The sequence below is a fragment of the Hypanus sabinus genome, chromosome 4 (genome assembly GCF_030144855.1).
Source record: "Hypanus sabinus isolate sHypSab1 chromosome 4, sHypSab1.hap1, whole genome shotgun sequence".
Classification (NCBI taxonomy): domain Eukaryota; kingdom Metazoa; phylum Chordata; class Chondrichthyes; order Myliobatiformes; family Dasyatidae; genus Hypanus; species Hypanus sabinus.
The window spans coordinates 156,199,617-156,226,314 of record NC_082709.1 but is presented as its reverse complement, the minus strand read 5'-3'; the positions used below and the strand labels follow the sequence as shown (position 1 = coordinate 156,226,314).

Genomic DNA, 26,698 nt, shown 5'->3' with positions numbered 1-26,698 from the left:
CTCCAAGGAGAAAAGGCCGAGTTCACTCAACTTTTCTCATAAGGCATGCTCCCCAATCCAAGCAAAAGTTTATAAATCTCCTCTGCACCATTTCTATGGTTTCCACATCCTTCCAGTGTGAGGCAACCAGAACTGAGCACAGTACTCCAAGTGGGGTCTGACCAGGGTCCTATAGAGCTGCAACATTACCTCTCGGCTCTTAAACTGACGATTGATGAAGGCCAATGGACCGTATGCCTTCTTAACCACAGAGTCAACCTGTGCAGCAGCTTTGAGTGTCCTATGGACTTGGACTGCAAGATCCCTCTGATCCTCCACACTGCCAAGAGTCTTACCATTAATACCATTAACTTCCCTCCAGGACTTCCCTGTATTTTGTTGCATTCATTTTACCCTCTACATTTACAAGCCTTCCAGGGCCTGCTACAGTGAAGCATCCCTACGGTAGGGGTGGTGTGTTTTTGATGATGTGCAGTGTCATGGACAAAAAGCTCAGTTTTGCTTTCATCAGACCATAGAAGTTTCTTCCAGCTGATTTCAGAGCTTCCTACGTGCCTTCTGGCAAACTCTAGCCAAGATTTTATGTGATTTTTTTCCCAATAGTAGTTTTCTCTTTGCTACTCTCCCATACAGCTGTGACTGTTGAAACACCCGGGTATCAGTTGTTAGATGCGCAGTCTCTCTCATCTCAGCCACCGAAGCTTGTAACTCCTCCAGAGTTGTTGTAAGTCTCTTAGTGGCCTCCCTCACTCATCCCCTTCTTGAGAATGGCTTGATCTAGGCAGATTTACAGAAGTACCATTTTCTTTCCTTTTCGTGATTATTTGACTTATTTGTACTCCAAAGGATATTCAGTGACTTGGAAATTTTCTTGTATCCATCTCCTGACTTGTACTTTTCAATAACCTTTTTGCAGAGTTGCATTAAGGGATATTTTATCTTTATGGTGTCGTTTTTGCCAGGATACTGACTCACCAGCTGTTGTATTTTCCAGATACAGGTGTATTTTTAATACAATTAGTTGAAATACCTTGACTGCACACAGGTGATCTTCATTTAACTAATTATGTGACTGAAAACCAACTAGCTGCACTAGTGATGAATTGGTGTGTCATACTAAAGGGGATGAATACTTATGCAATCAATTACTTCATGTTTTATGTTTGTAATTAATTTAGATCACTTCGTAAAGATCAGTTTATATTTTGACACTAAAAATTCTTTTTCTATTGATCAGCATCAATAAAAGCAAAATTAAATCTATTGTGATTCAATATTGTAAAACAATAAAACATGAAAACTTCCAAAAGTGGTTGAATACTTTTTATAGGCACTGTAAATTTAAAAGGTTAAATTAGCAAGCTGCATATGTTTGTAAAAACACACAGTGGTTGCAATTCTTGCCTGCTTCTGTTATTTTAATTACTATTCAAATAATCTTAATATAAGGTAAAAGTAAACATGCTTTACCCATTTCCAATGCTTTTGGTTTCTTTGCTTCGGTTGTACTGTTGTGAGTTCCGTTAGCGCACTGTCCATTTTCAAACACTCTACAAAAATTTGACAGGATGAAAAGTAAGATGGGAGAATGTTGCAGTTCTACCCTATTCCAAGCTCCCAAATGAGACCATCTTCAGTTCCTGCTCTCTTGAGACCCCTAATGTTCCAAATTTCTCAAAACACTGAAGCATCCATGAAGAAGAGACCACAAGATATACGAGCAGAATTACACCATTTGGTCCGGGTTTGCTCCACCATTTTTGCATGACTGATCATTGTCCCTCTGTGCCCCAATCTCCTGCCTTCTTCCCGTATCCCTCATTCCTTGATTAATCAAGAATCTATCAACCTCTGCCTTAAATATAAGTAAAGATCTGGTCTCCACAGCCACTTGTGACAAAGAATTTCAGATTTACCACTCTATGACTGGAAATTCCTCTTCATCTCCATTCCAAAAGACGCCCCTCTATTCTCTGGTCTTAAGACTCTCCAACCATAAGAAACATGCTCTCCACATCCACTCGATCAAAGTCTTTTATCAATTGAATACAGGCCCAGAGCCATAAAACACACTTCAAATGACCAGCTGTTCAGTTCCAGAATCATTTTTGTGAATCTCCTTTGAACACTCTCCAGTGTCAACACATCCTTTCTAAGATAAGGGGTCTAAGACTACTCACAATACTCCGTGAGGCTTCACCAGTGCTTTATGAAGTCTCAACATTACATCCTTGCTTTTATATTCGACACCCCTTGAAATGAATGGTAACATCGCATCTGCCTTCCTCTCCACAGACTTAACCTGCTAATTAACTTTAAGGAAATCTTGCACAAGGACTTCCAAGTCCCTTTGCACCTCAGTTTTTAAAATTTTCTCTCCATTTTTATTTCTTTTACTAAAGTGTATGCCCATACTGTATACTGTATACTTACTGATACTGTATTTCCATCTGCCACTTCTTTGCTCATTCTCCTAAGCTAAGTCCTTCTGTAGCCTACTTCCTCAAAACTACCTGCCCCTCCACCTACCTTCAAATCATCCGCAAACTCTGCAACAAATCCACCAATTCCACCATCCAAGTCACTGATATATAACGTATAAAGCAGTCCCTACACCTACAGCATGCTGCAGGAACTCAGCGGGTCGGGTAGCTTCCGTGGAAATGAGCAGTCAACGTTTCAGGCCAACACCCTTCGTCAGGACTGCAGAGGGAGGGAGCAGGGGCCCTATAAAGAAGGTGGGGGGAGGTTGGGAAGGAAAAGGCTGGTAGGTGCCAGGTGGAAAACCAGTAAGAGGAAAGATCAGGGGGTGGGGGAGGGAAAGCAGGGAGGGGAGTGGTAGGAAAGGTGAAGAAGAGGGGAAAGCACTATGAGTAGTAGAAGAAGGCGGAATCATGAGAGAAGTGATAGGCAGCTGGAGGAGGAGGCAGAGTGAAACTGGGATGGGGAAGGGAGGGGGAGGGAATTACTGGAAGTTGGAGTGTTCAATGTTCATGCCAAGGGGCTGTGGTGTATCACTAGTCACCAGCAGGTAACCCAAAAAAGCTTCCATTATTCTCACTCTTTGAGTCCTGCCAATCAGCCACTGCTTTATCCATGCTAGTATCTTTCCTGTAATAGCATGGGCTCTTAACTTTTAAGCAGCCTCATGTGGCAACTATTGTTCAGAGCAGATAGGGGAAACATTAGGGCATTCTTTCTTGAAGGTAACCTTCCTTGAACGAAACAGCAATAACTGGTACAATAATGTACCAAAGTCATTCCGCGTTGTTCGCAACAATATACCCACATTCGTGTATAAAATACTGCTTCTCCTTTAAAGGTGAAATCAACCCATGAAAGCTGAGTATACACATTACATTATATCATCAGGTAGAGGCAGCACTGTGACCCTGCACGTATTACAGCTGTCTCATAGAAGTCAAGCAACCTAAGTTTGATAATGATGTCCAGTGCTATCTTTTAGGGGTTTACATGTTCTTCTTGTGCTGCCATACACTAGAGACAGGCTGGTTGTTAAGTTCAACTGACTTCTGTAAACTTATCTCCAAGGCTCTGAGGATTTCTACCAAGTAGGTACACAATGCAATGTGATGAAAATATTTCAAATTCACAAGCTGTTCCATTACTTGATTTGCTGCTGTCTCTAGACTTCCTTCGTCCTGAGTGAGAGCCATAATGTCATTGAGTGGTGCAGGAGGCAAGAGAGGTCAAATGACTAGCTCCTGGATCTTATTTCTTATGACAAGAACAACAAGTGATTTTGAACAGACATCCTGGAGCTGTGATAAACATCCAGACAGGTAAGCTATAGCCTATTCACCTTTAATACTTGCACCTTACACAATCACCAACACCTCCTCTTTCAGATGATGCTGAAGAGAACTGGACTATGCACATCAATACACATGGCCTTCTACAGATGAGCAGAAGAGAGCATCCTAACATGCTACATTACTGCAAGGTACAGAAACTGCACTGCAGCAGACAGGAAGGCTCTATGACAAGCAGTCACTCTGCTTTGGGCCACTTAGACAACAGCAAAAGATACGACAGTTTGCTGTTTACTGATTACAGCTTGCATTCAATACCATCATCCCCTCAGTATTAGGCACCAAGCTGTTAAACCTGGGCCTCTGAGGCAGATCACAACTGGTTCTCAACCTCCTCATTGGGAGACCACGGTCAGTATGAACTGGTGACAACATCTCAATGACAATCAACACAGGATGTATGCTTAGCCCTCAGTTCTAATTTCTCTACATCCATGACTGTGTGGCAAAGCACAACTCAAGTGTCATTTATAAATTTGCAGATGACACCATTGTTGTTGGTAAAATCCCAGATGGCAACAAGGAACAATTCAGGAGTGAGATAGATCAGCTGCATGAGTAACGTGGCAACAACAATACTGCACTCAATGGCAGCCAGATCAAAGAACTGATTGTAGACTTCAGGAACGGGATGTCATGAGTACATGGACCAGTTCAAGTTGAGCAGTGGAAAGGGTGAGTAGTTTTAAGTTTTTGGGTGTGAACATCTTAGAGGATCTGCCCTGGACCCAGCACCAATGATGTAATCATGAAGGCATGATTCCACTTATTAGTTGAGGAGATTCACAATGTCATCAAAGATTCCTGTAATTTTCTATAGATGTACAGTTGGAAGCTTTCAGACTGGCTGCATTACAACCTAACATGGAGGCTCCAATACATGGGATTGCAAGAAGCTGCAGATGGCTGTTATCTTAGCCAGCACCTTCATGGGGATAACGCTCCTTACTATCGAGGACATCTTCAAAAGGCAGTGCCTCAAGAAGGCAGCATCCATTATTAAGGCCCTTACCATCTGAGACATGTCCTCATTACTACTGTAAGGGAGGAGGCACAGGAGCTTGAAAACCCACATCAATGATTTAGGACAGCTTCTTCCCCTTTGCCAACAGATTTCTGAATGGTCCAGAACCCATGAATATTCCCTCTTTATTCCTTTTTATTGCACTTTTTATTTATTTTCTAATTTTTAGTAATTTTGTCTTTAGATTGCTGCTTCAAAACAACAAATTTATCATCATTTATCAATGATAATAAACCTGACTGATTCTAACCCTGCTGAAAGTTTAAACACAAGGAAATCTGTAGATGCTGGAAATTCGAACAACACACACAAAACGCTGGTGGAACACAGCAGACCAGGCAGCACCTGTAAGGAGAAGCACTGTCGATGTCTTGGCCTGAAATGTCAACAGTGCTTCTCCTTATAGATGCTGCCTGGCCTGCTGTGTTCCACCAGCATTTTGTGTGTGTTGCTGAAAGTTTGTTGTATTGATAGATTTGTCCATTTTTGTTTATATCTCCAGCTCTACTGCCAGCAGCAACATTGCCTCCTTCTTTATATATTATCATGCTTTGATATTCTGCGTCCTTTTAAGGACTTCAATTCTTTAAAGAGCAGTACTGCACATCCACACATATAGGGAGAACAACAGAGTCTATATGCAATTTGTAACATTCATGCTGCTAAAGAACTGAGCAATGTCTACCTCCAATAAGAGAGACTAACCAACTATCCTTTATTTTATGATGATAAATCAATGTCATTATATTCACCAAGTTCCCAATTAACAGCATGGTCAGTTGACCATAAGCTCACCTGAACCAGCCAATAAATGCCATGGTCACAGCAGCAGATCAGAATCTAGTGATCTAGTGACTTGTGGAAAGCAACTCACCTCCTGGCACCCTAAGCTTTTCCACTGTCTACAAGAGAGGGGCACAATAGAATATTCTCTCTTTGCTTCACTAAATGGAGCTCAAAAATCCATGATGAAACTTTACACGATACAGAACAAATCAATGTACACCCCCCCCCAAACATTCATTCTCTTCACCACCACAGCACAGCGGCTGCAGTGTGTGTCAAAGACAAGACAATGTACTTACCCAAGATAGTCTGACATTTCCCTTCAGACCCATGATACTTATCATTAAGAATAAGGAAGCAGGCACATGGGAACACCAATGGCAGGTTGGAAATCCCTCCAAATCTAATTAACAACAGCACTATAGAAGTAGCTTTACTACTTCCACTACAAGAGTTCAACAAGGCAACTCATACCACTTTCTCAACGGCTGTTTTGCTAGCCGCTGAAAACAAAAGTAATTTTAAGCTTTTCAGAGTTTCACGTGTCTATTTCCTGACTTGGTTGTCTTTTATCACTGTACCTGAATTACATCTCTAAGCACTCTTTAAGATGTGTAGGGTTCTCAGTAATATTAACTGTAATGTTAACTGCTAATAATAAAATGGCTTCGCTGTAGTGTTATAATGAAATGGCTTCTCTGTAATGTTAACTGATGAGGTAATGTTCTTTGTAGCTGAAAGGTCTGGGTTATAATTATAGATAACGGGAAACTAACCAATGGAAGTCATGTTATTCTATCTGTATGTTTGGGAATCTGGGTGAGTGCGCGGGAGATCGGCGAGGAGAGGCAATGACGAAAGAAGTGCAAGAAACACTCTGGTAGACCAAGGATATTGCCTGAGCTCCAGAGTTGTGCATGAACTGTATAGTCTCTATTCTTGGCGCCTTTTTATTTTACATTTTTGTTTCTCTATTAACCCCATAGTCCCAGTACAAGTTATAAAGAGTAATCGTTTAAACGTACATTGTGTACTGATACTTTACGTTGTGGATTTGTGCCGGGGTGCATACACAGCATCTATGCAAATGTGAGACAGTTTGGCAGGCAGACGGCGGTTTCCCCTAGACGAACATGGGTTGGTGCGCTGAGTGTTACAGATACACATATAAACTTATTAGCAACGTAGGCTTTGTGGGTTTCTCTGGTGCTGGCGCAAGTACCACCATTCTTTATTGAAAGTAGCCATTCCCAAACTAAGCAGTGATTAGTACAACAAAGTATGAAGGTCTAACCAAGCAAAACACTTAATTCATAAATGTACATTCACACTCTAATGTATAGTACCACACCAATCAACAGAGCATGCTCCCTGCTAACATTCCCAATCACCTTCATATCTACCAATTCATTCCACAACTGCCAAGTTTTAAAAATTATTTCACTGTGACAGTAAAACCTCTTTGCACATTAAACCTGTTGAGGCTGGTTCAATTGCACAGATTACCTTGAATCTAACACTCAATACAATTTTGCTGCATTTTCCCACCGGACTGACACACACTGCCACTCTGGAGTGTATCTCACAGCAGGAATGAGTTTCAAAGCTTTTGTTTTCTTTAATTCTCAACTACTCTGCTCTCTAATTCCCCCCCTCCCACCCCTTTCTTTATAAAACATTTACCATCACTAAATGAACAGAATTCTACTGGACTTCAATAACTTTGCCATGATTATGTGTGAACCTAGATGGCAAGTACTGAGAAGCTATCTCATTCTGGCTGGTTATCAGACAAATCCATTTCTTCTTTCACTCGCCAGTTGTTTGACTTCCTTCCAACATGGACATGTACATTAGGATTGCAAAATTATTTTCTATTTTTAAAACATAATTAACTGTAGCATCCTCTCTGGATACTGATTGAAATTAGTTCAAACTTAGAACTGAAGGGAATAAAAGCTGAAGTCTTCCTGTTCTACAAGTTCACTAACAGATGAGCCAGAATTCCCAAGTCTAATGTAAGTAATCTTCAAATGTTTCTGAAATATTGATCATTGCAATATTTAGAATTAAATAGTCAAAACGAAAATTTAAATTTAAATTTTGCCATTTAGACAGCTTGAGAAAAGGGCAAGAGACTGATAATAAACATTGCCAAAAACATTGCAAAGCTATTAAATTTAACCACTTAATAATTTGCACATTAAAGAGATGTTACTAAAACAAAGAACTAACTGCCATTCAATTATGTCAGATTTAAAGCTATAAAGCATTTTTTATTCTGTAACTTACTCACCTCCACTTAATTATTCTTAAATGCATTCAACTTCCATTTAAAGCAGAAACTGAAACACTTGTTTCATTATATAAAAGAGCTGAAGTTAGAGATCTTCAACAACATGGATGTTCAACTAGTATCATAGCTACAGTTGAAATTCATCAAACCGTTGGCTTGCTTAGAAAACTGGCGGAGTAGCAGAAGGCAGAACAGAAGTAACAGGCAAGTATTCAAATTAGCATTGTGGAATGATTGATGTCCTGCAAGATCTCAAATAGTTATTCACCTCAGAAATGAACAGGATAACAGGATAAAGTGACAAACAAGAATAGGAAGCATTGTAAGCAGTGTAGGTGAAGTAGAAATTGCAAATATATTAGAAGTAGATTGATTTAATTAGCAAATAAGGGCCATATTTCAATTAATACAGGCAAATAAGGGTGTTGGGGCTAGCCCCTTTGGACCAAAATGGACAGAATTAAGTATTTTTCAATTGACAAAAAGTAGAAGCAACGAACACCAAAAGAGACTTTGTGACACTGCTTGAAATGTAATATTATATGAGCTCAATTGTTATTTTTACTTCAGAGACTGATAGAATTTCCCTTAAGCTATGGTGTTAAGGAAAAGATGAGATCATGAGCTTCCGATGAGCCATAATCTCAATGACTATGGATACAAGTAACTTCGTCCTTTCCCATATTCCTAATTACAAGGAGAAAATCCAACAAAAACTGTTTAATGGGTAGAATAAAATGGTTCAAGTCTGGATACATCATGTTCATTATCATATGATATTGTTTCCATTATGTCAAGTAACACGCAAGAGCTAGGTAGGATGAAGCCATTGTAAAGTTCTGGAAAAGAAACAAATCACCCTTGACTGTAATGCTTGCCCTGATGATGGTTGCTATCAAAGGTGTTATACAAAGAACAGTTTCTTGGACAAACAATGGCGAAACATTAGAAATGCACCTCAATGAAGTTTTGCTGGCTTTAGTGCAAAGAAAGGTAAAAGCTGAATATAGAAATGGGATGTTAAAGCTTTATATTCCTCATGCAAATACAGAATTGTAGTCCAACTGTTATTTGTAATAGGCTAACACATGTCAATAATACACTAGTCATTACATGAACAGACATTTGTCTATGCATAGGACATCTAAACCAATAGTTCACAAGAAAAGCTCACCATCCACACCTAATAAAATACATGCTCCTACATCCATGCCTTATCACATAAGGAACTGGGGTTCTTCTTGGCATTACTAAACAGCTACTAGCCTTGGTTAGAGCAGCCTTTGTGTTGATTGAACTTTTAATTGCTTTACTCATTTTTGTGAGCTTTCTAACTAAATACATTCGGCCCTCCTTATCCATGAGTTCCACATGTGCAAATACAACCAACCGCGAATCGAGAAAACCCATAAGTGCTCTTCCAGCACTTGTTCGACAATGTACAGACTTTTTTTTTCTTGTCATTATTCTCTAAACAATGCAGTATTACAACTATTTTACATAGTATTTACATTGTATTAGGTATTATAAGTAATCTAGAAATGATTTAAAGTATACAGGAGGATGTGCGTAGGTTATTGTGGATTGGGATTGAAAAAAATAGGAAGTTCTCTTATTAAGTAAGTCGGAACAGGTACATCCGGTATTATTTAGCACCAGTTAGTCAAACGTTTGTCTTAGTATATAGTATATATTTTACCTTCCTGTGCATATAAAACAATTAAGAACATATGTTTCAGTGCTGGGCTCGGGAACGGAAATTCCTGAGTTTGATCCAGTGACAGATCACTCCCGAGTGTGCTCTCCATCCATGCCTGGTTGATGTGGAGGATCAAAAACCCAAAACACCAAAACCCAATAATTCTACCCAGCATTGCTTAGCAATAATTGTTGCTTTCATTGGGGCAGGGCCTTTTTCACTTTATCCTTTAAAATTGTTCCTATCGTTGACCAACTGTAGCCTAACGCTTTTCCAATGACCGATGGCGTTTCACCTCTTTCCCTTCACTTTGTTATTTCCACTTTAATTTCAATTGTGATCGTGATTATTTTCATGAACAGAAACACTGTGGATTCAGAGTTCTGCCACCGGGTCCTAATTTCCACTGCAGTGAGACAGGTTAAAGAAGGTCTGGTGTTCCGATGGGTCCTAAGGTCTACCACATTGAGACAAGTTGAATAAGGGGCTTGAGCATCTGCGTTTTCTGGTATCAGCGAGGTGTCCCGGAACTAATCCCTTGCGGATAAGAAGGGCAGACTGTATTGTTAAAAGCTTCATGCACCTTATTTAACCTTTGTCATGGGCAGGCCAACAATACCAAGAGAATCCGGCACCCCAATCTGATAGCTCCTTTGATTTTTTTAAATCTAACCTAAAGTTTTCCTTAAAGTGTTAAAGGTATAAATAACTATTTTTTGTACTACAGAATGATATGTCATTCACAACATAAAGTAATAGCCTCAAAATAACCAGACCTTGATATCCGCGGTTTCACAGTTTGTAAGTGAGTGGAATGCGTAGATATGGACAGAGGATATGATGACGGGATCTTGTATTCATCTTCATTGTCCTCATTAAACACTCTTGATTTTTCAGAGATTGTCTGTACATTTGTGAATAGATGGGGGTGTCTACAAAAGGAAGACTTACATAAATAAAACAGTTCACTGCAGAGACATTATTAAGCTTTAAAATGTACTTATTTTTCTCATTTTATGTACCTAAAGTCACAATTGACAATATCTCAGAAAATCAGGCAATAAAATTGAGAAGTGTAATAACTAAAATGAAAACATTCCAAATTTATAATTTTAAAAGAAAACCTACCAGACATGGTTGATAAAAAAAGATATCTAATGAGGCGCATGATATTCATATGGTTTAACTCATAATCCAAAGTAAAGTAATGAATAGAGCAATATGGTCAAGAAGGCTTAGTCGCTTGGAATTCAAGACGAAATAATAAATTGGATTAGACATTGGTTTTGCAGGAGAAGCCAGAGAGTGGTAGTAGAGAGCTGCCCCTCTGACTAGAGACTTGCGACTAGTGGTGTGCCACTGGGATCAGTGTTGGGTCTGTGCTTTTCTTTCATCTATACCAACGATCTGGGTGATAATGTGGTAAGTTGGATCAGTAAATAAATGGATGACACCAAGATTTGAGCTGTAGTGGACAGCATGGAAGATTATCATGGTTTGCAGAGTGACCTGGACCAGCTGGGAAAATGGGCTGAAAAAAAGCAGATGGAATTTAATGCAGACAAGTATAAGGTATTCAATTTGGGAGGACATATCAAGGTAGGACTACTTAGTGAGAGGCAGGACACTGAAGAGTGCAGTAGAACAGAGGTATCTGAGAATACAGATCCATAATTCCTTGAAAGTGGTGCTACAGGCACATAGGGTCATAAAGAAAGTTTTGGCACAATGGCCTTCGTAAAAAGTTGGGATGTTATGTTGAAATTGTATAAGATGTTGGTGAGACCTAATTTGGAGTATTGTGTCCAATTTTGGTCACCAGCTACAGGAAAGATATCAATAAGCTTTAAAGAGCAAACACGAGGAAATCTGCAGATGCTGGAAATTCAAACAACACCCACAAAATGCTGGTGGAACACAGCAGGCCAGGCAGCATCTATAGGGAGAAGCAGTGTCGATGTTTTGGGCCGAGACCCTTCGTCAGGACTAACCAAAAAGAAAGATAGTAAGAGATTTGGAAGTAGTGGGGGGAGGAGGAAATGTGAAATGCTAGTAGAAGACTGGAGGGGGTGGGATGAAGCTAAGAGCTGGAAAATGATTGGCCAAAGTGATACAGAGCTGGAGAAGGGAAAGGATCATGGGACGGGAGGCCTCGGGAGAAAGAAAGGGGGGGGAACACCAGAGGGAGATGGAGAACAGGCAAACAACTAAATATGTCAGGGATGGGGTAAGAAGGGGAGGAGGGGCACTAACGAAAGTTAGAGAAGTAAATGTTCATGCCATCAGGTTGGAGGCTAGATTGCAAAGAAAATTTACAAAGATGGTGCCAGTACCTGAGGACCTGAGTTATCAGGAAAGGTTGAATAGGTTAGGACTTAATTCTCGTCAGCATTGAAGAATGAAGAGAGATTTGATAGAGGTAAACAGAATAATGAGGTTTAGATAGATGCAAGCAGACTTTTTCCACTGAGATTGGGAGAGACTAGAACTAGAGGTCATAGGATAAGGGTGAAATGTGAAATGTTTAAGGGGAACATGGGGGGGGAACTTCTCCACTCAGAGGTTGGAAAGACTGTGGAACAAACTGCCAGCAGAAGTGGTGGAAGCAAGTTCAATTTCAACACTTAACAGAAGCTTAGTTCGGTACATGGATGGGAGGAGTTTGGAGGGCAATGGTCCAGGTGCAAGCCAATGAGACTAGTCAGATTGATAGTTTGGCATGGACTAGAGGTGAAGGGTCTGTTTCTATACTGATCTATGACTCTATGGTTGTTCACATAAAACTTTATTGTGAAGTTTACTCAAAAAAGGCACCTCTATGTTATAACTTCATCTTTTGTTAAAAGTTAACTCAATGCCTTAAGGCTATGGAAACAAAACATATCCAGAAATGTGACGGAGCTGCCAGGAATCTGTAGAATACAATTTCTCCACGTTGTGTATTCCTTGAACTTTTGACTATGGAGATAGGGGACGAAAGGGAAGAGATCTCCAAGGAAAAACCACATCCAGCTGTCTCCAACATCCATAGAGTTTATTAATATTATCACTAACAGAGCCCTGAAGCTAGTTGTCTATCTGCCTGTCTTCTTCAACAAGAATCTGTCAAACTGGATTTAATAAGGAAAACAAAAGAAAAATTGACTGGATTATTAAATGGATTTATACATGATTTCCTCTTAGATCCTATAGATTGAAAACAGTTATTTCCTGCATATGTTTCATTGCGAAAGCAAAATTAGTTTTTCTCTTCTGTGATTCACTTTATTTTCCTTTCTGCCGAGGGAGCAATTTTTCTTGTTTACTGAGAAACAAAGCCCTGGTTTTTGATAATAGCTTTATTGCCATAAGAAGCTATAGTAGAGCTACTGGCAAGCAATATGGGAATTTGTTTAGGTATGTAAAGTATCTCTTTTTCATTAAAAAAAAGCAAAATCCTATCTACGCATTAATACCCTGTCCAACTACTCTCAATGACGGGCAGCATCCAACCTAGAGTCAATCAATCTTACCTTCGTCACAGTACAGTAAGTTTAAAATAAATTGTTAATTCAGTATCTTTTCTGTAAAATCAAACAATGGGTTCTGATTCAATATACGTATACCCATCATAAGGATTAACAAGCAGCTGTGTGCAGTTTTTCTTCTAATGGATACTTAACAATGGCATGTGCAGAATTTAACAATAACATGCAGAATTTCACAATTGCATGTGCAGAATCAATCAGGTACAGGTATATGAATATGGTGGTCTGACAATATTATTTATTCTGTAGAAATGTCCTTACCTTTGCAGCAAAGTATAGCTTTAGAAAATTAATTCTTAACTTAATTTCCCCATGAAAACATTACATCTGCATAGTTAGATGCTGAATGTAAGTTTGCAAGTATATATTCCAATTTATGATTTATTGACTATCCCTACACACTTTCATGTAAAGGAGAAATCTCCCACCTTCCCCTCTCCAAACAAAAGAATAATTTCCTGCAAAATCATGCTTCCTCACACAATATTTACCTTTCAGAAATTAAAAAAACTAACCAGCTTTTTAATGTACAAGCTGCTCAAATTTGAACTTAATTTTGCCTTCACTGAAATAGCTTTCCAAGAAGATGTCACCAAGTAATCCTGAAGTCCTGACTGATTTTTATCCTTCTAGACAAATTATATAATGACGTCAGCACAGTGAGCGGTCATTCTCCAAATGCTCAAACTTGCAATTCCAAATTTAAGGGCAGATGGTGTTGTACCAAAATGTACAGGAAGCTGAAAATTTCTATGAATGAAATTAATTCAGCAAAGAAATACATTAAACTGGCCAATATTTTCAGTTAGTGAAAATTAATAATACATCATGAAATATTTGGCAGGAAATGGACCCAATACATTTTTTCTTTTGTTTACAGTACTGTGAAAAATGCTACAAATGCTTTTCTGGATTACTGACAAGGTATTTATAAATAAACCACTGTGGTGGGCCTCATTTTGACAACAAGCCAGATCATAGGATTCATGAAGTGTTTTTACATGAACCTAGTAGCACTTTTCTTCTTTTAAAAATCCAGATTAACTCTGACATCAATTCAAATCAGCTGACAGTGTGATTTCAACTAACTTCTCTGGGATCAGCTATCCAGAGCTCCATGTTCTAGCCTGCTGAACTGTGTTACTGTGCTCATAGTGGGGGGGAGAAAGCACAGCATTAAAGTCTTAATTACACTCAGTCTGCTCTGTTGGGCACTCATCATTGTTATACCCAATACTGGACTTCTAAAATAGATATTCCATTCTGAGCCCTGCACAGCTAAAAATTACAAGGGAGGGAGGACACGGCGTATTCAAAAATTATTCTAAGTGGCATTGTGAATCTTAAGTCCATACATGAGGAGCATGGTGGAAAGAGTACACATCACCTCTCAAGCTTTCAGAACATTTAACAAGCTCCTTTTACTCAGATGTAATTCGAACACAGGCATCATAGGCTACTTCAGAATGCACACAACTGGAGTGGACCTTGATCCTATGGGACGGCTTAAGAGGATGATGATAAAATACCACATTCCAATTTTTTCATGCTTTTTATTTACAATAATCATTAATTATGAAATGTTTTCAGTACAGAAAAGCACCATAACTCTTAGCATCAGTGTGCCTGATGAAGCTATATTGTTATTTTTAATCAAAATAAAGGATAACTTACTTCGTGCTGTTGGAAAATGCTGCAAGCGTTGGTGGTGGTGGAGACTGTCGTAGAGGTGGAACATCATATTCATCAGTACGCAAAAGTCCATTGGTGAGTGTCTATAAAGTAAAGCAATACATTGGTAAATTAATTTATTATTGTCACATGTACCAAGGTACAATGAAAAAACTTGTCTTGCCTACCATTCATACAGATCAATTCATTACAACAGTGCACTGAGGAGGTACAAGGTAAAACAACAGAGTGCAGGATAAATTGCTACAGTTACAGATAAAGTATAGTTTAGATAAACAGCAGGGTGAAAAGTCTTAATGAGGTAGATTGTGAGGTCCAGTTTGGTATAGGGGTCCATTCAATAGTCTTCCTCCTGAGGAAGTAGAGGAGCTGGTGAGCCTTCTTGGCCATTGCGTCAACATGGTTGGACCAATACAGGCTACTGACGATTTTCACTCCTAGGAACTTGAAGGTCTCAACATCAGCACCATTGATGTAAACAGGAGCATGTGCACCACCCCTTCCTGAGGTCAATGACAATCTCTTTTGTTTTGCTGACATTGAAGATTATTGTTATGATACTATGTCACTAGGCTCTTTATCTCTATTCTGTCCTCCAACTCATAATTATTTAAGATATGGCTCACCACAGTGGTATCATCTGCGAGCTTATAGATGGAGATTGAGCAGAATCTTGCAATGTGAGTGTACAGAGAGTAGAGTAAGGAGCTGAGTACGCAGTCTTGTGGGGCACCAGTGTTGAAGATAGTCATGACAAATAACAAATATTTTAAAAAATCTACACCATCTACCATTAAGATAACTATAAATTAAGATATCGAATTCACCAAGAATGAATATTGAGGAGCAGTGATACAGAAGCCCTGCAAGCTTGCTCAGCCATTCAATGAGAACATTGTTAATTCATTTACAATTTTAAATGCTTGCCTTTAGAATTGGTCACAGATTTGTGATCCAAAATGTAAAAGAAAAATTAACAGGATTAACTAGCATGAATTGGAAATGATTTATTATCACATATACCAAAATTTAGTAAAAATACAGTGAAACACATTTGTTTGCATGTCACCCAAAAGATTATCTGATACACAAGTACAATGAGGTATTAAAAAGGGAAAGAAAATCCTGGAGAAACAGCAGGTCAGGCCGCATCTATGGATGTGACTAAATAGTCGACATTTCAGGCTGAGACCCTTCATCAGGACAACAGAATACAGCATATAGTTTTGCAGTTCCTGAGTAGTATAGTGCAGGCAGACAATTGCCATTTGAAGAAGAAAGCATTCCAATCTACTCCCACATTTTGCTTGTAGAAGCAAAACCAAACTTCAGAACTAATAGATCAGAATCTTATTCTTAGGTTACAGCCTTTGGGCTAAACCCTTCATCTACTAGAAAAAGTTGTTTTCCCCCTCTAGCTACACCATCAAATCCCTTCACTATCTTAGAACTTTGATCAAATCATTCCTAGAATATTTATGGAACACAACCATTGTTTTGTCACTGCAAGGCCAATGAATTGATTCTTAGGTGTGGTGCCCAAATTCTCACAATATTCTTTGACATTATCTTCCAGAGGTTTATTAGACTGTAATATAATTCTAAATCCTATCCTCCAGATTTGATTCCATTAACTTTCCTGTCCCTGAAATTTTATTGAAACATTTCTCTTTTAGAGCCAGAACTGCAAAGCAAGTGAAGAGTTTTTGTATTGATCACAAATTTGCTAGTTGCTTTGGTCAGCTGCTGAAAGTTGACCTCCTTTATCTAGGTTTCTGACAAGACTCCATTGTGTCAGTCTGAATGACCAGATGCAGTGTTTTACCACAGCACCCCTCACCCAATAGAGGAGTGGGAGGGTCACTCATTTATGCTGCCCAAGTAAAGACCCATTGCCTATTGTTCCAATTATGGACATGGCTTTTGGACTTTTCCCAGGCACGAGTATGGTATGCTTTGGAGGTGAGCAATACTTGGTACAGGATCACTTCTCCCAAGACATCTTTCAACTTCCAAATTGCTCAGACATCTGTTTGTAAGCTCAACAACTTGCTTAGATCTCTGTTCTTAATTCTTCAGATGTATATGTACTCTCTAATAACACACACAAAATGCTGGAGGAACTCAGCAGGCCAGGCAGAATCTATGGAAAAGAGTACAGTCAACATTTTGGGCTGAGACTTCAGCAGGACCGGAGAAAAAAAGATGAGTAGAGTTAAATGGTGGGGAGGGGAGTGAGAAATAAAAGGTGATAGGTGAAACAGAGGGGGGTGTGGTAGAGGTGTGAAGTAAAGAGCTGGGAAGTTGATTGGTGAAAGAGATACAGGACTGAAGAAGGGGGAGTCTGACAGGAGAGGACAGAAGGTCATGGAAGAAAGAAAAGGGGTGAGGAGCACCAGAGGGAGGCGATGGGCAGGCAAGGAGACAAGGTGAGAAAGGGAAAAGAGGATGGGGAATGATGAAGGAAAGGGGGGGGGGGGTGCCATTACCAGAAGTACAAGAAATTGATGTTAATGCCATCAGGTTGGAGGCGACCCAGAAAAAATATAAGGTGTTGTTTCTCCAAGTTGACTATGGCCTCATCATGACAGTAAATGAGGCCATGGAGAGACAAATCGGAATGGGAATGGAATGGAATTAAAATAGATGGCCACTGGGAGATCCTGCTTTTGCTGGCAGAGTGTAGGTGCTCAATGAAGTGGTCTCCCAATTTACGCCAGGACTCACCGATATACAGGAGGCAACACTGGGAGCACTGGACACAGTATATAACCCCAACAGATTCACAGGTGAAGTGTCGCTTCACCTGGAAGGACTGTTTGAGGCCCTGAATGGTAGTGAGGGAGGAGGTGTAAGGGCAGGTATAGCATTTGTTCTGCTTGCAAGGATAGAGGGAGATCAGTGGGGAGGGACAAATAGACAAGATGAGTAGGGAGTGATATCCTGCGGAAAGCAGAAAGCTTAGAGGTGGGTGGGGGGGGGAGGGGAAAGATATGTTTGATGGTGGGATCCCATTGGAGATGGCAGAAGTCACACTCTCTAGTAAGCTTGTTGCTCCTAACGTCATATAAATTACTCTGCATTCTGGTGCATTTGCCTGTTCCACTGTAGTTCTTTTAACTTTCACTTCACTTCTTTTAGTGCTTTTTTTGCAACTTTTCTCCAAATCAAGTTTTAGCTGCTGAATGCCTTCAGAGACCTTCTCAAGTATGTGCTTAAATCTGCTGCAGTACAAGCCTCCATTCTAACAATGATTTCTACAATGTCACTGTCTCTACTTTCAATTTTCATACACACATATTCATTTTTCATTTCAGGAGGAATTTTAAATTTAATGCTCTCCTCTCAGGAGGAATAGCTCTCCTTGGAACTCTTCTTATTTTGGATCACTTTCCCTTGCAATACAGATTCCTCTCTGGAGCTTTTCAGAGAAACTCATGTCTCCCTTTTCTGGGAGTGACTAGTAACGTTGTTTACACCAGCAGTATCTTACCATCTGAAGATTCCAGGCAACTAAGTTTGTTTCCTAAATACTCAGTCTTTTGCCACCTTATTTCAGTGATTGACTCCGTCTATCAGCTCCTGTGAACCAACCACATAATCCAGATAAGGTAATTCCAACAAGGATGGATTACGAGATTTCCACTCCCTCTCAATTCAGATTACTGGTTGCAGAATAATGCAATTTATTGGATCATTAAGAAGAAGTATCACAGAAAATGAACATGCAACCAATATGTGATACAGGTGGGCCCGGTTTCTGAATGTTCACTTTACAACACCTTGCTTTTACGAAAGACCTACACTAGTTACCTGTTTTCGCTACCCAAGTAGTGTTTTCGCTTCTACGAAAAAGGCAGTGCGTGTGTGCCGAGCACCCAAGCTCCTCCCCCCAAACTGCATTCTATCCGCTATAGCTTAAACAATAAAGACATTTTTGCGAAAGTGGAACTTAAAGGTAGTCATGGGTGGTTTGATTGGTTTTTGAGGCAACGGCAGCTTCATAACTTAAAAGTTACTGGAAGAGTGCCTCTGCTGAGAGCGCTTGCATGAGATTTTGCAGAAAAGTATTTCTACGTTATATAGGCTGTGTAGGTTTTATGTGTTATTAGGTGTGATTTGGTAGGTTATTTTTTGGGTCTAGGAATGCTCACAAATTTTTCCCATATAAATTAATGGCAATTGCTTCTTCGCTTTACGCCATTCCGCCTTATAGACCGTTTCATAGGAACGCTCTACTTTCAGATAGTGGGGAAAGCCTGTAGTGACTTAGTCAGCAGGCATGAAATAGTGAATGCTTCAGTTCTACAGGCAGTAGGGCTGCCTTCTTCAACCACCTTCTACAACAGATCAATGTGTTAAGTCACAAAAGGCTACCAATAGATCAGTTTAAAGCATGTAATGTCCACTTTCCTACTTTAACATTATGTATTCGCATTCAAAAGATCTGTCAGTATCTATAGAGTTTTACAGCATAGAGCAGGCCCTTCAGCCCATCTAGTCCACACAAACATGACCTTCTTCCTAGCCCACCTACCTGTACCCACTTCATATCCCTCCAACTCTCTCCCTCCCATCCATGTACCTCTCCAAATTTTTCTCAAATGTTCCAAAAGAACCCACATCAACTTCAGCTGGTAGCTCATTCCACACTCGCACCACCCTCTGAGTGAAAATGTTGGTCACCTCCAGCCTTAGGTGCAACCAACTGTAAACCTGCAAGTACTCTAGCGGACTGGTGCTGAATCAGCTAATTGCATTATGTCTTTCTCTATCTCTAGGCTTATTCAAGTTACCTCACAATGTCCTATATGAAGACCTCCTCAGAAATGGTCTTTTCCAAATCACCCATTTAACTACATCAACACTTTGTCAATCAAGGTGTATTAGTGCTTAATTCTTTCCATGTTATTCACATCTTATCATGTTACCGGGCTTTAAGTGGACATTGATCAATAACCTATGAGACGGAGAAAATAACGTCAAGATAAAGAAGAGTCAAGTATGGACTATAAGGAAGAGAAAGGAGTAAAGAAAGTGAAAGAAAGTGAGTGAAAGTTACCAAGATTTGAGTTCTGTACAATTCTAGAAAGCAGCACATTATAGTCATCAATGCAAGGGAAAATGAAGTGAGGGAGAGGGCCCGATAAGGACAAAAATAAAGACTATTGCATATATCAAACTGATATCCTTCCATTCCTGTTTAACATCCCTTTCCCTCTTACTATTTACACTCAAAAGTGCAACTGAAACATTTGAACCCTGAACTTGGAAAATAAGTCGGAGTAAGGACAAATGATTTGAGTGCAATGATTCCATCTTACCAGTAGCAGTGAAGGTTAAAAACATATCATGACCATTGTGGGTTGAAGGATAATAATGTTTTATTATTCCATCCTTTGAAGCATACCAATTTACGTGATTGGCACGTAACAAAAATAAGATTGAACTTAGCTGGCACAGAAGGTGGGGAAATTCCCCAGCAATATGTAACAAATCTAAAAAGAATTTGCTTATGACACAATTGCACACAGGGGTATCCCCCCACAGGTTTTAAATGCAGAACTTAAGTAGATAGCTTAGAGCTCAAGGATCCACTACATTCAGGCCAAACCATCTACCTTACAACTAATGATGTTTTAGTTACAACTCTGAAACTGTAATCAACATTTCTCCTATCCAGCAGAAAATAAAAAAGCCTGAACATAAAACCACCAGATTCAGTTTCTATCCCACTGTTATATGAATGGTTCCCTAATACACTAAGATGGACCTCACAATTTACCTCATTGTAACCTTGCTCTTTACAGTCTACCTGCATTGCACTCTCTGCACTATACATGTCATTCTGAACTCTGTTATTGTTTTACCTTGTACTATCTTTAGGCATTTTTATAATGAAATAATCTGTATGAGTGGTATGCAAGAAGTTTTTCCTCTGTTCTTCAGTATATCTGACAATAGTAAACAAATTTACCTATTACCCATTTGGTGGCAATGTTAAACCAGTATTAACTTCAAAGAAGCATTTCATTTATTGGCCAAAGAGGGGTGTGAAACTGTGAGGAAATAATTTCACATGGCTTGAGTTTAATTTTGTTAACTATTAGCTCCATGAAATTGTTTCATTGGACAGCCAGATCAATAATAAAATTCACTTTGGTCATTCTTCATTAAAGTCTTAGATCAAGCAAAAGTAATTTTATAACAAATTGATCTCACACACACACACACACACACACACACACACACAAGTTCGTGACCTAAGGTAGAACGAGAAGAGTTATAACAGATCTTGTTACATGCACATGCAGGTCAACTCTTTCAGTGATTATCTATCTTAGGCCACGAACTTATCAACCAGCCCTGCTGTGAACACTTTCTGGAGGTCCAAGATCCATATGCTCCACGACCGCTCGACTAAGTGCATAAATGTAGGAGGAGACTATGTTGAAAAATAAATGTGCTAGGTTTTCTAAAATTGACTCTTTCTACCTTAGGCTATGAACTTTCACTCACCCCTCGTATATATTGAATGTCTGTCATTCAATGAGTGTGCCTGCTCACTACTCTGGGTATATAATTATAAAAATTCATAACACTAAGAAAATATTGCTTCACACCTCTTAAATAGGGAATCGTGTCTTCTGAATTTATACATAACCCTAACCTATCAATCCCCTTTAGGAATTTTCCTGTTTCAGTAAGAATACTTCTCATTGAAACTCTAATGAGTAATGGGACAATCTACTCAACATTTTTCATACAGCAACCCCTTCATCTGCTAAATTTTAACATAGTGAACTTTCTTTACATTGCTTCCAATTCAAGTACAATAAAACTTAGCACCTGCTAAACGATTATGAGAGATCCCAATGATTTAGCATCTGACTCACTAGATGACGTTTCCCACTTTGCCTTTAAACTCATTGCAGCCTGTCTATTGCACAGCCTTGAAACTTAAGTCTACTGGAATATTTGTAATACTGTGCAATATCTAAGTAAGTGAATTAAAATATGTTGAAGTAGAAACAGGAACAACATCCAATAATATGGAAAATCTGCCAATCTAGTGCCTGCTGGATAATTGGAATTTTAATGTACATTATTCCCTGTGTAAGGAGACCAAAACCTCACAGCACTCCATGTGTGACTTCACCAGCATTCTGTAAAACTGCACCACACCTTCCTATTTTTACATTCTGCATAACTTACAATAAAGCTCAAGATTCCATTAGCTTTCCTAACCACTTTCATCTTTGTGTTTCATGTACTTGGACTCCAGATCCATTTGTACCACAGTATTTTGTATTCTGATTTGACTTAATTAATAATTTGTTTCTTCATTCTTTCTTCCAAAGTGGATAACCTGACATTTTCCCCAACTTACACTCCTACCATATCTTTTGCTGACTTTCTTGACCTATCAATCACTTTGAAGATAATATATTCATGCCCTCCTCGTAACGTACTGATCCACTCATCTCACTAAAGAACACTCTCGTGCTTTTTCCAAAACATCCATACACTGTAATAGTTGATCTTTATGATTTCACAAGTTACTAAATGCCAATCTGAAAATTTATCCACGTTTTTCCCCATTAGTTAGTCACTCCCTTACCTCCAACCTCACCCTTGTGCCATAATATTTATGTGGCTTGTTATCAAATGCTTTTGGAAATGGCAAATACACGACATCTACTGCTTCCCCTTTAGTAGCCTAATTGCTCCAATCCCAAAGAGCCTAAACAAGTATGTCAATTGTAATTTTAAAACAATTTGATTCATCTTAATATGATCTTCATATGGTTTTCCACATATCCTGATATTAAGTCCATAATAACAATTTCAATTATTTTTTGAATGTCTTATGTTGGATTGACAAGCCTATAATTTCCCATGAAGTTTGCCCCTTGGCTTATACCATACTGGAACATGAGGTGGTAAGGAAAAGCAGCATTAAGTGATTTTGAGAGTTTACTGGTTGATGTTTAAGATGCTATAAAGCATTCAATCAATTACTTTAAGTATCATCATTTGGTTAAAGGGTGCCTGACTTCCGCTTTTGTGCTAGAAAATAAGGAACAAAAAATCTCTTGTGGGTGATATAATTAATTGCGCAGTGCAAATTTAGAGGCAAGAGGCACAAAGTTATGAAATTTCCTATACAAAAAACTGATGTGATGATTGCTCATGGATGCATTAAAAATAATTTTATTGCTAGCTTCACTTGTAATCAGAATTGCGCAAGCAGCTAGCATTTGATATGATGCAAAACCTGAATAGCTCACTGCTAGTTGCACAATAGTCAGTAATAATACTCCTTAATATGCCTTTACATTATTAGATGTATATGTAGTATAAGCACATACTCAATTTCTAACTCTAGCAGTCAAGCCGGAAGCAAAGTGAAAGAAAAACACAAAACAGAACGAGTATTAAATTGACAAATAGTAAAAGACAGCCGCAATCTGAAGATTTTTTTTGTGCATATTTGATTGTGCCTATTTCTTTATTTGTTTCCCAGAGAATTCCACACGCTAGAGGCCTGTACTCGGAAATCAAAATCCAAATTCCCAAATTTTTGTTTTGATTGATTGGTTTTGCATAAAACAGAATGTAAAGCAAAACTACTAAAATGTTTCCATAAAATTTATCTGAAAGGAGAGCTTCAAACAATATAAAGCCTCATACTATCTTTCCTGGCAGGTAGATTAAGAGAGTCAATTAGGAAATGGCTGTGAACACTAAAATACTCTCCAGGTGTCCATCTCTGCCATCAAAATATTGAATTAAGTGTAGGAGAAATGAAATGCCGACCCCCAGTGATGATACTGCCATTTGTCACATTCATTCTCCCACTGCTACCTCACTACTTCAGGTAGGACTTCACAGTTGAGAAATTATCCCATAAGAGCACTGGTAAGAGGGCAATTTGCATACAAACTACAGTTGGCCCTCCTTATCTGCAGGTTCTACATGAGTGGATTCAACCAACCGCGGATTGAGAAAACTCAGAAGTTCTCTCTCTAGCACTCATTGTTTGAACATGTACAGACTATTTTTTCTTGTCATTATTCCTTAAACAATACAGTATAACAACTATTTACATAACATTTACATTGTATTAGGTATTATAAGTAATCTAGAAATGACTTAAAAGTACAGGCAGATCCCGGGTTATGAATGAGTTCCATATTAAGTCAGATTTGAAGTCAGAACAGGTACATCCGGTATTATTTAGCGTCAGTCAGTCAAACGTTTTTCATAGTATCTAGTACATATTTTACCTTTCTATGCATATAAAACACTTAAGAAACATACGTATTTCAATAATTAAATCACTGTGTTGCTTAGTAATAATTGTAGCTTTCATCAGGGCAAGGCCTTTCAAATGCTCCATTAAAATTGTTCCGATCGTTGACTGACTGTAGCCTAACGCTTCTCCAATGACTGTTTGCGTTTCACCTCTTTCCGACCACTTTATTACTTCCACCTTATTTTCAATCATGATCGTGATCATTTTTGTGAACAGAAACACCGCGGATTCAGAGCTGCACTGCCAGGTCCTAATATCCACCACACTGAGCATGTTAAATAAAGTCCAGTGTTCCGCTGGGTCCCAAAGACCACTGCACTGAATCATGTTAAATAAGGGACTTCAGCATCCGCGTTTTTTGGTGTCCGCGGGGGGGGGGTCTTGGAACCAATCCCTCGTGGATAAGGAGGGCCGTCTGTATAGTTATATTTTTCAACTAATAGGTCTAACTATACTCTGGATGGAGAAATCTGCATAGACATACAATAAGATCACAGTCCCAGATGATCTGCTGTGAGCCCCTTTCACATTTCTGATTATAATCGAGTTTTATGTACAATTTCTGAAATAATACAGCATGTAAGCAGGTCATTCAGTCCAACTCATCCACTTGGACCAGTGAGCACCACTCTGTATTAAACCCATGACCCAGAACTTGGCTCACTGTTCCATATAATAAACACAGGAGATCCTGCAGATGATGGAAATCCAGAGCAACACACACAAAATGCGGGAGGAACTCAGCAGGTCCAGCACCATCTAGGGAAATGAATAAACAGTCGATGCTTTAGGCCAAGAGCGTTCATCAGGACTGGAAGAACAAGCTGTGGAGAGGGGAAGGAAGACAAGCTAGAAGATGACAGGTGAGGCCCAATGGGTGGGGGAGGGGGGTGAATGAAGTAAGAAGCTGAAAGGTGATAAGTGGGCAAGTCAGAGGACTGGAGATGAAGGATTCTGATAGGATAGGAGAGCTGATCATGGGAGAAAGGGAAGGAGGAGGGGCACTGGGGGTATGTGATAGGCAGGTGAGGAGAACAAGAAAGAGGCTAAAATAGGGAAATGAAGAAGAGGGAAGAGGGAGGGGAAAAATTACCATGAGTAAATTACAATCAGGTTGGAGGCTACCTAGATGTAATATGTTGTGTTGCTCCTCCAACCTGAGAGTAGCCTCATCATGGCAGAAGAGTCAGTTATGGACTGATATGTTGGAACGGGAATAGGGATAGAAATTGAAATAGTTGGCTATCAAGAATTTCTGTTTTTATCAAATGGAGCTGAGGACTCAACAAAGCAGTACACAGGTCTACACTGGGCCTCCCAGTGTAGAGGAGGCCACATTGGAAGCACCAGATACAAAAGATGACCCCAAGAGATTTGCATTTAAAGTGTTGCCTCACCTGGAAGGACCATTTGGAGCCCTGAATGGAGTTGAGGGAGGAGGTGAATGGGTAGGTGCAGCACTTCAGCCACTTGCAAGGGTAAGTGCTGGGAGGAATGAAAGGACAAGGGAATCAAGGAGGGAGTGATCGCTGTGGAAAATGGAAAACGGGGCATGGTATAGATTTGTAACCAGAATTTCCATTTCAATTTCTGTCCTCATTCCCCTTCCTCGCTTCACCAGTTTCCTAATCTGACCTCTTACCTCTTCTCCTCATCTGCCTATCATCTATCCCCGGTGCTTCTCCTCCTTCCTTTTCTCCCATGATCTACTCTCTTCTCCTAACAGATTCCTTCTTCTCCAGTCCTTTGACTTTTCTACTTATCACCCCCCCAGCTTCTTATTTCACCCCCCTCCCCCACCAACCTCGCTTCCAGTATTCCAGTTACCTACCACTGACTGGGTGAAGGTGGTCTCCCTTACATTCCCTCTGAATCTCTTAGCCCTTGCTCAAAGCTTATGTCCTCTAGTTTTATCTACCTCTTATATGAGGAGAGATTTCCTGCAGTTTACCCTTTCTATACTACTCAAATTTCTATCAGTCACATTCCCCCCTTTATGTCATTCACTCCGGGAAGAAAGGACCCTATCTGGTCTGTCCTCATTGCTGAACTTCTCCATCCAAGGTAATATCCTGGTAAATCTCCTCTGCATCTATGGCACTATCACATCCTTCCTAGACATTGGTGACCAGAACTGCTGCTGTACTCCAGCTGAGGTCTAAGCAAGACTTTATAAAGTTGGAGTATAACCTCCCTACTTCTATACTCAGTGCCACAACTAATGATGGTCAGTATCCAGATTGCTAACCAAATTTTCAATTGTATTGCCTCAATTGTGTGTGGCCTGGTACTCCAAGGTCCCTCTGATCCTCAATACTACCAAAGACCGTGGTGGATGTCTGGGTCTTCTAAGTGCTCCAAAATGCATCATCTCACATTTGTCTAGATTAAATACTATCTGCAAAAGTCAGCTCACTTCATCAAAGCATTGATATGTCTCTGTATCTTAAGGCTACTTTCCATACTATCAACAATCCAAATAATATGTGTCAACTCCAAAGTTACTGATCTTGCCTCAGATA

At 39.5% G+C, this 26,698-nt stretch overlaps 1 protein-coding gene across 3 annotated transcripts in view; it reads right to left on the bottom strand.

The window, feature by feature from the left end:
- Positions 1-26,698, bottom strand: part of cblb (Cbl proto-oncogene B, E3 ubiquitin protein ligase) — a 155,624-nt gene that overhangs the window by 8,930 nt on the left and 119,996 nt on the right. For all 3 annotated transcript variants that reach the window (XM_059968523.1, XM_059968524.1, XM_059968525.1), the window contains exons 11-13: positions 14,840-14,940; positions 10,415-10,570; positions 1,471-1,550 (exon numbers count right to left, since the gene is read on the bottom strand). In XM_059968523.1, coding sequence (XP_059824506.1) covers positions 1,471-1,550; positions 10,415-10,570; positions 14,840-14,940 — 337 coding nt within the window. The remainder of the gene's footprint in view (positions 1-1,470; positions 1,551-10,414; positions 10,571-14,839; positions 14,941-26,698) is intronic.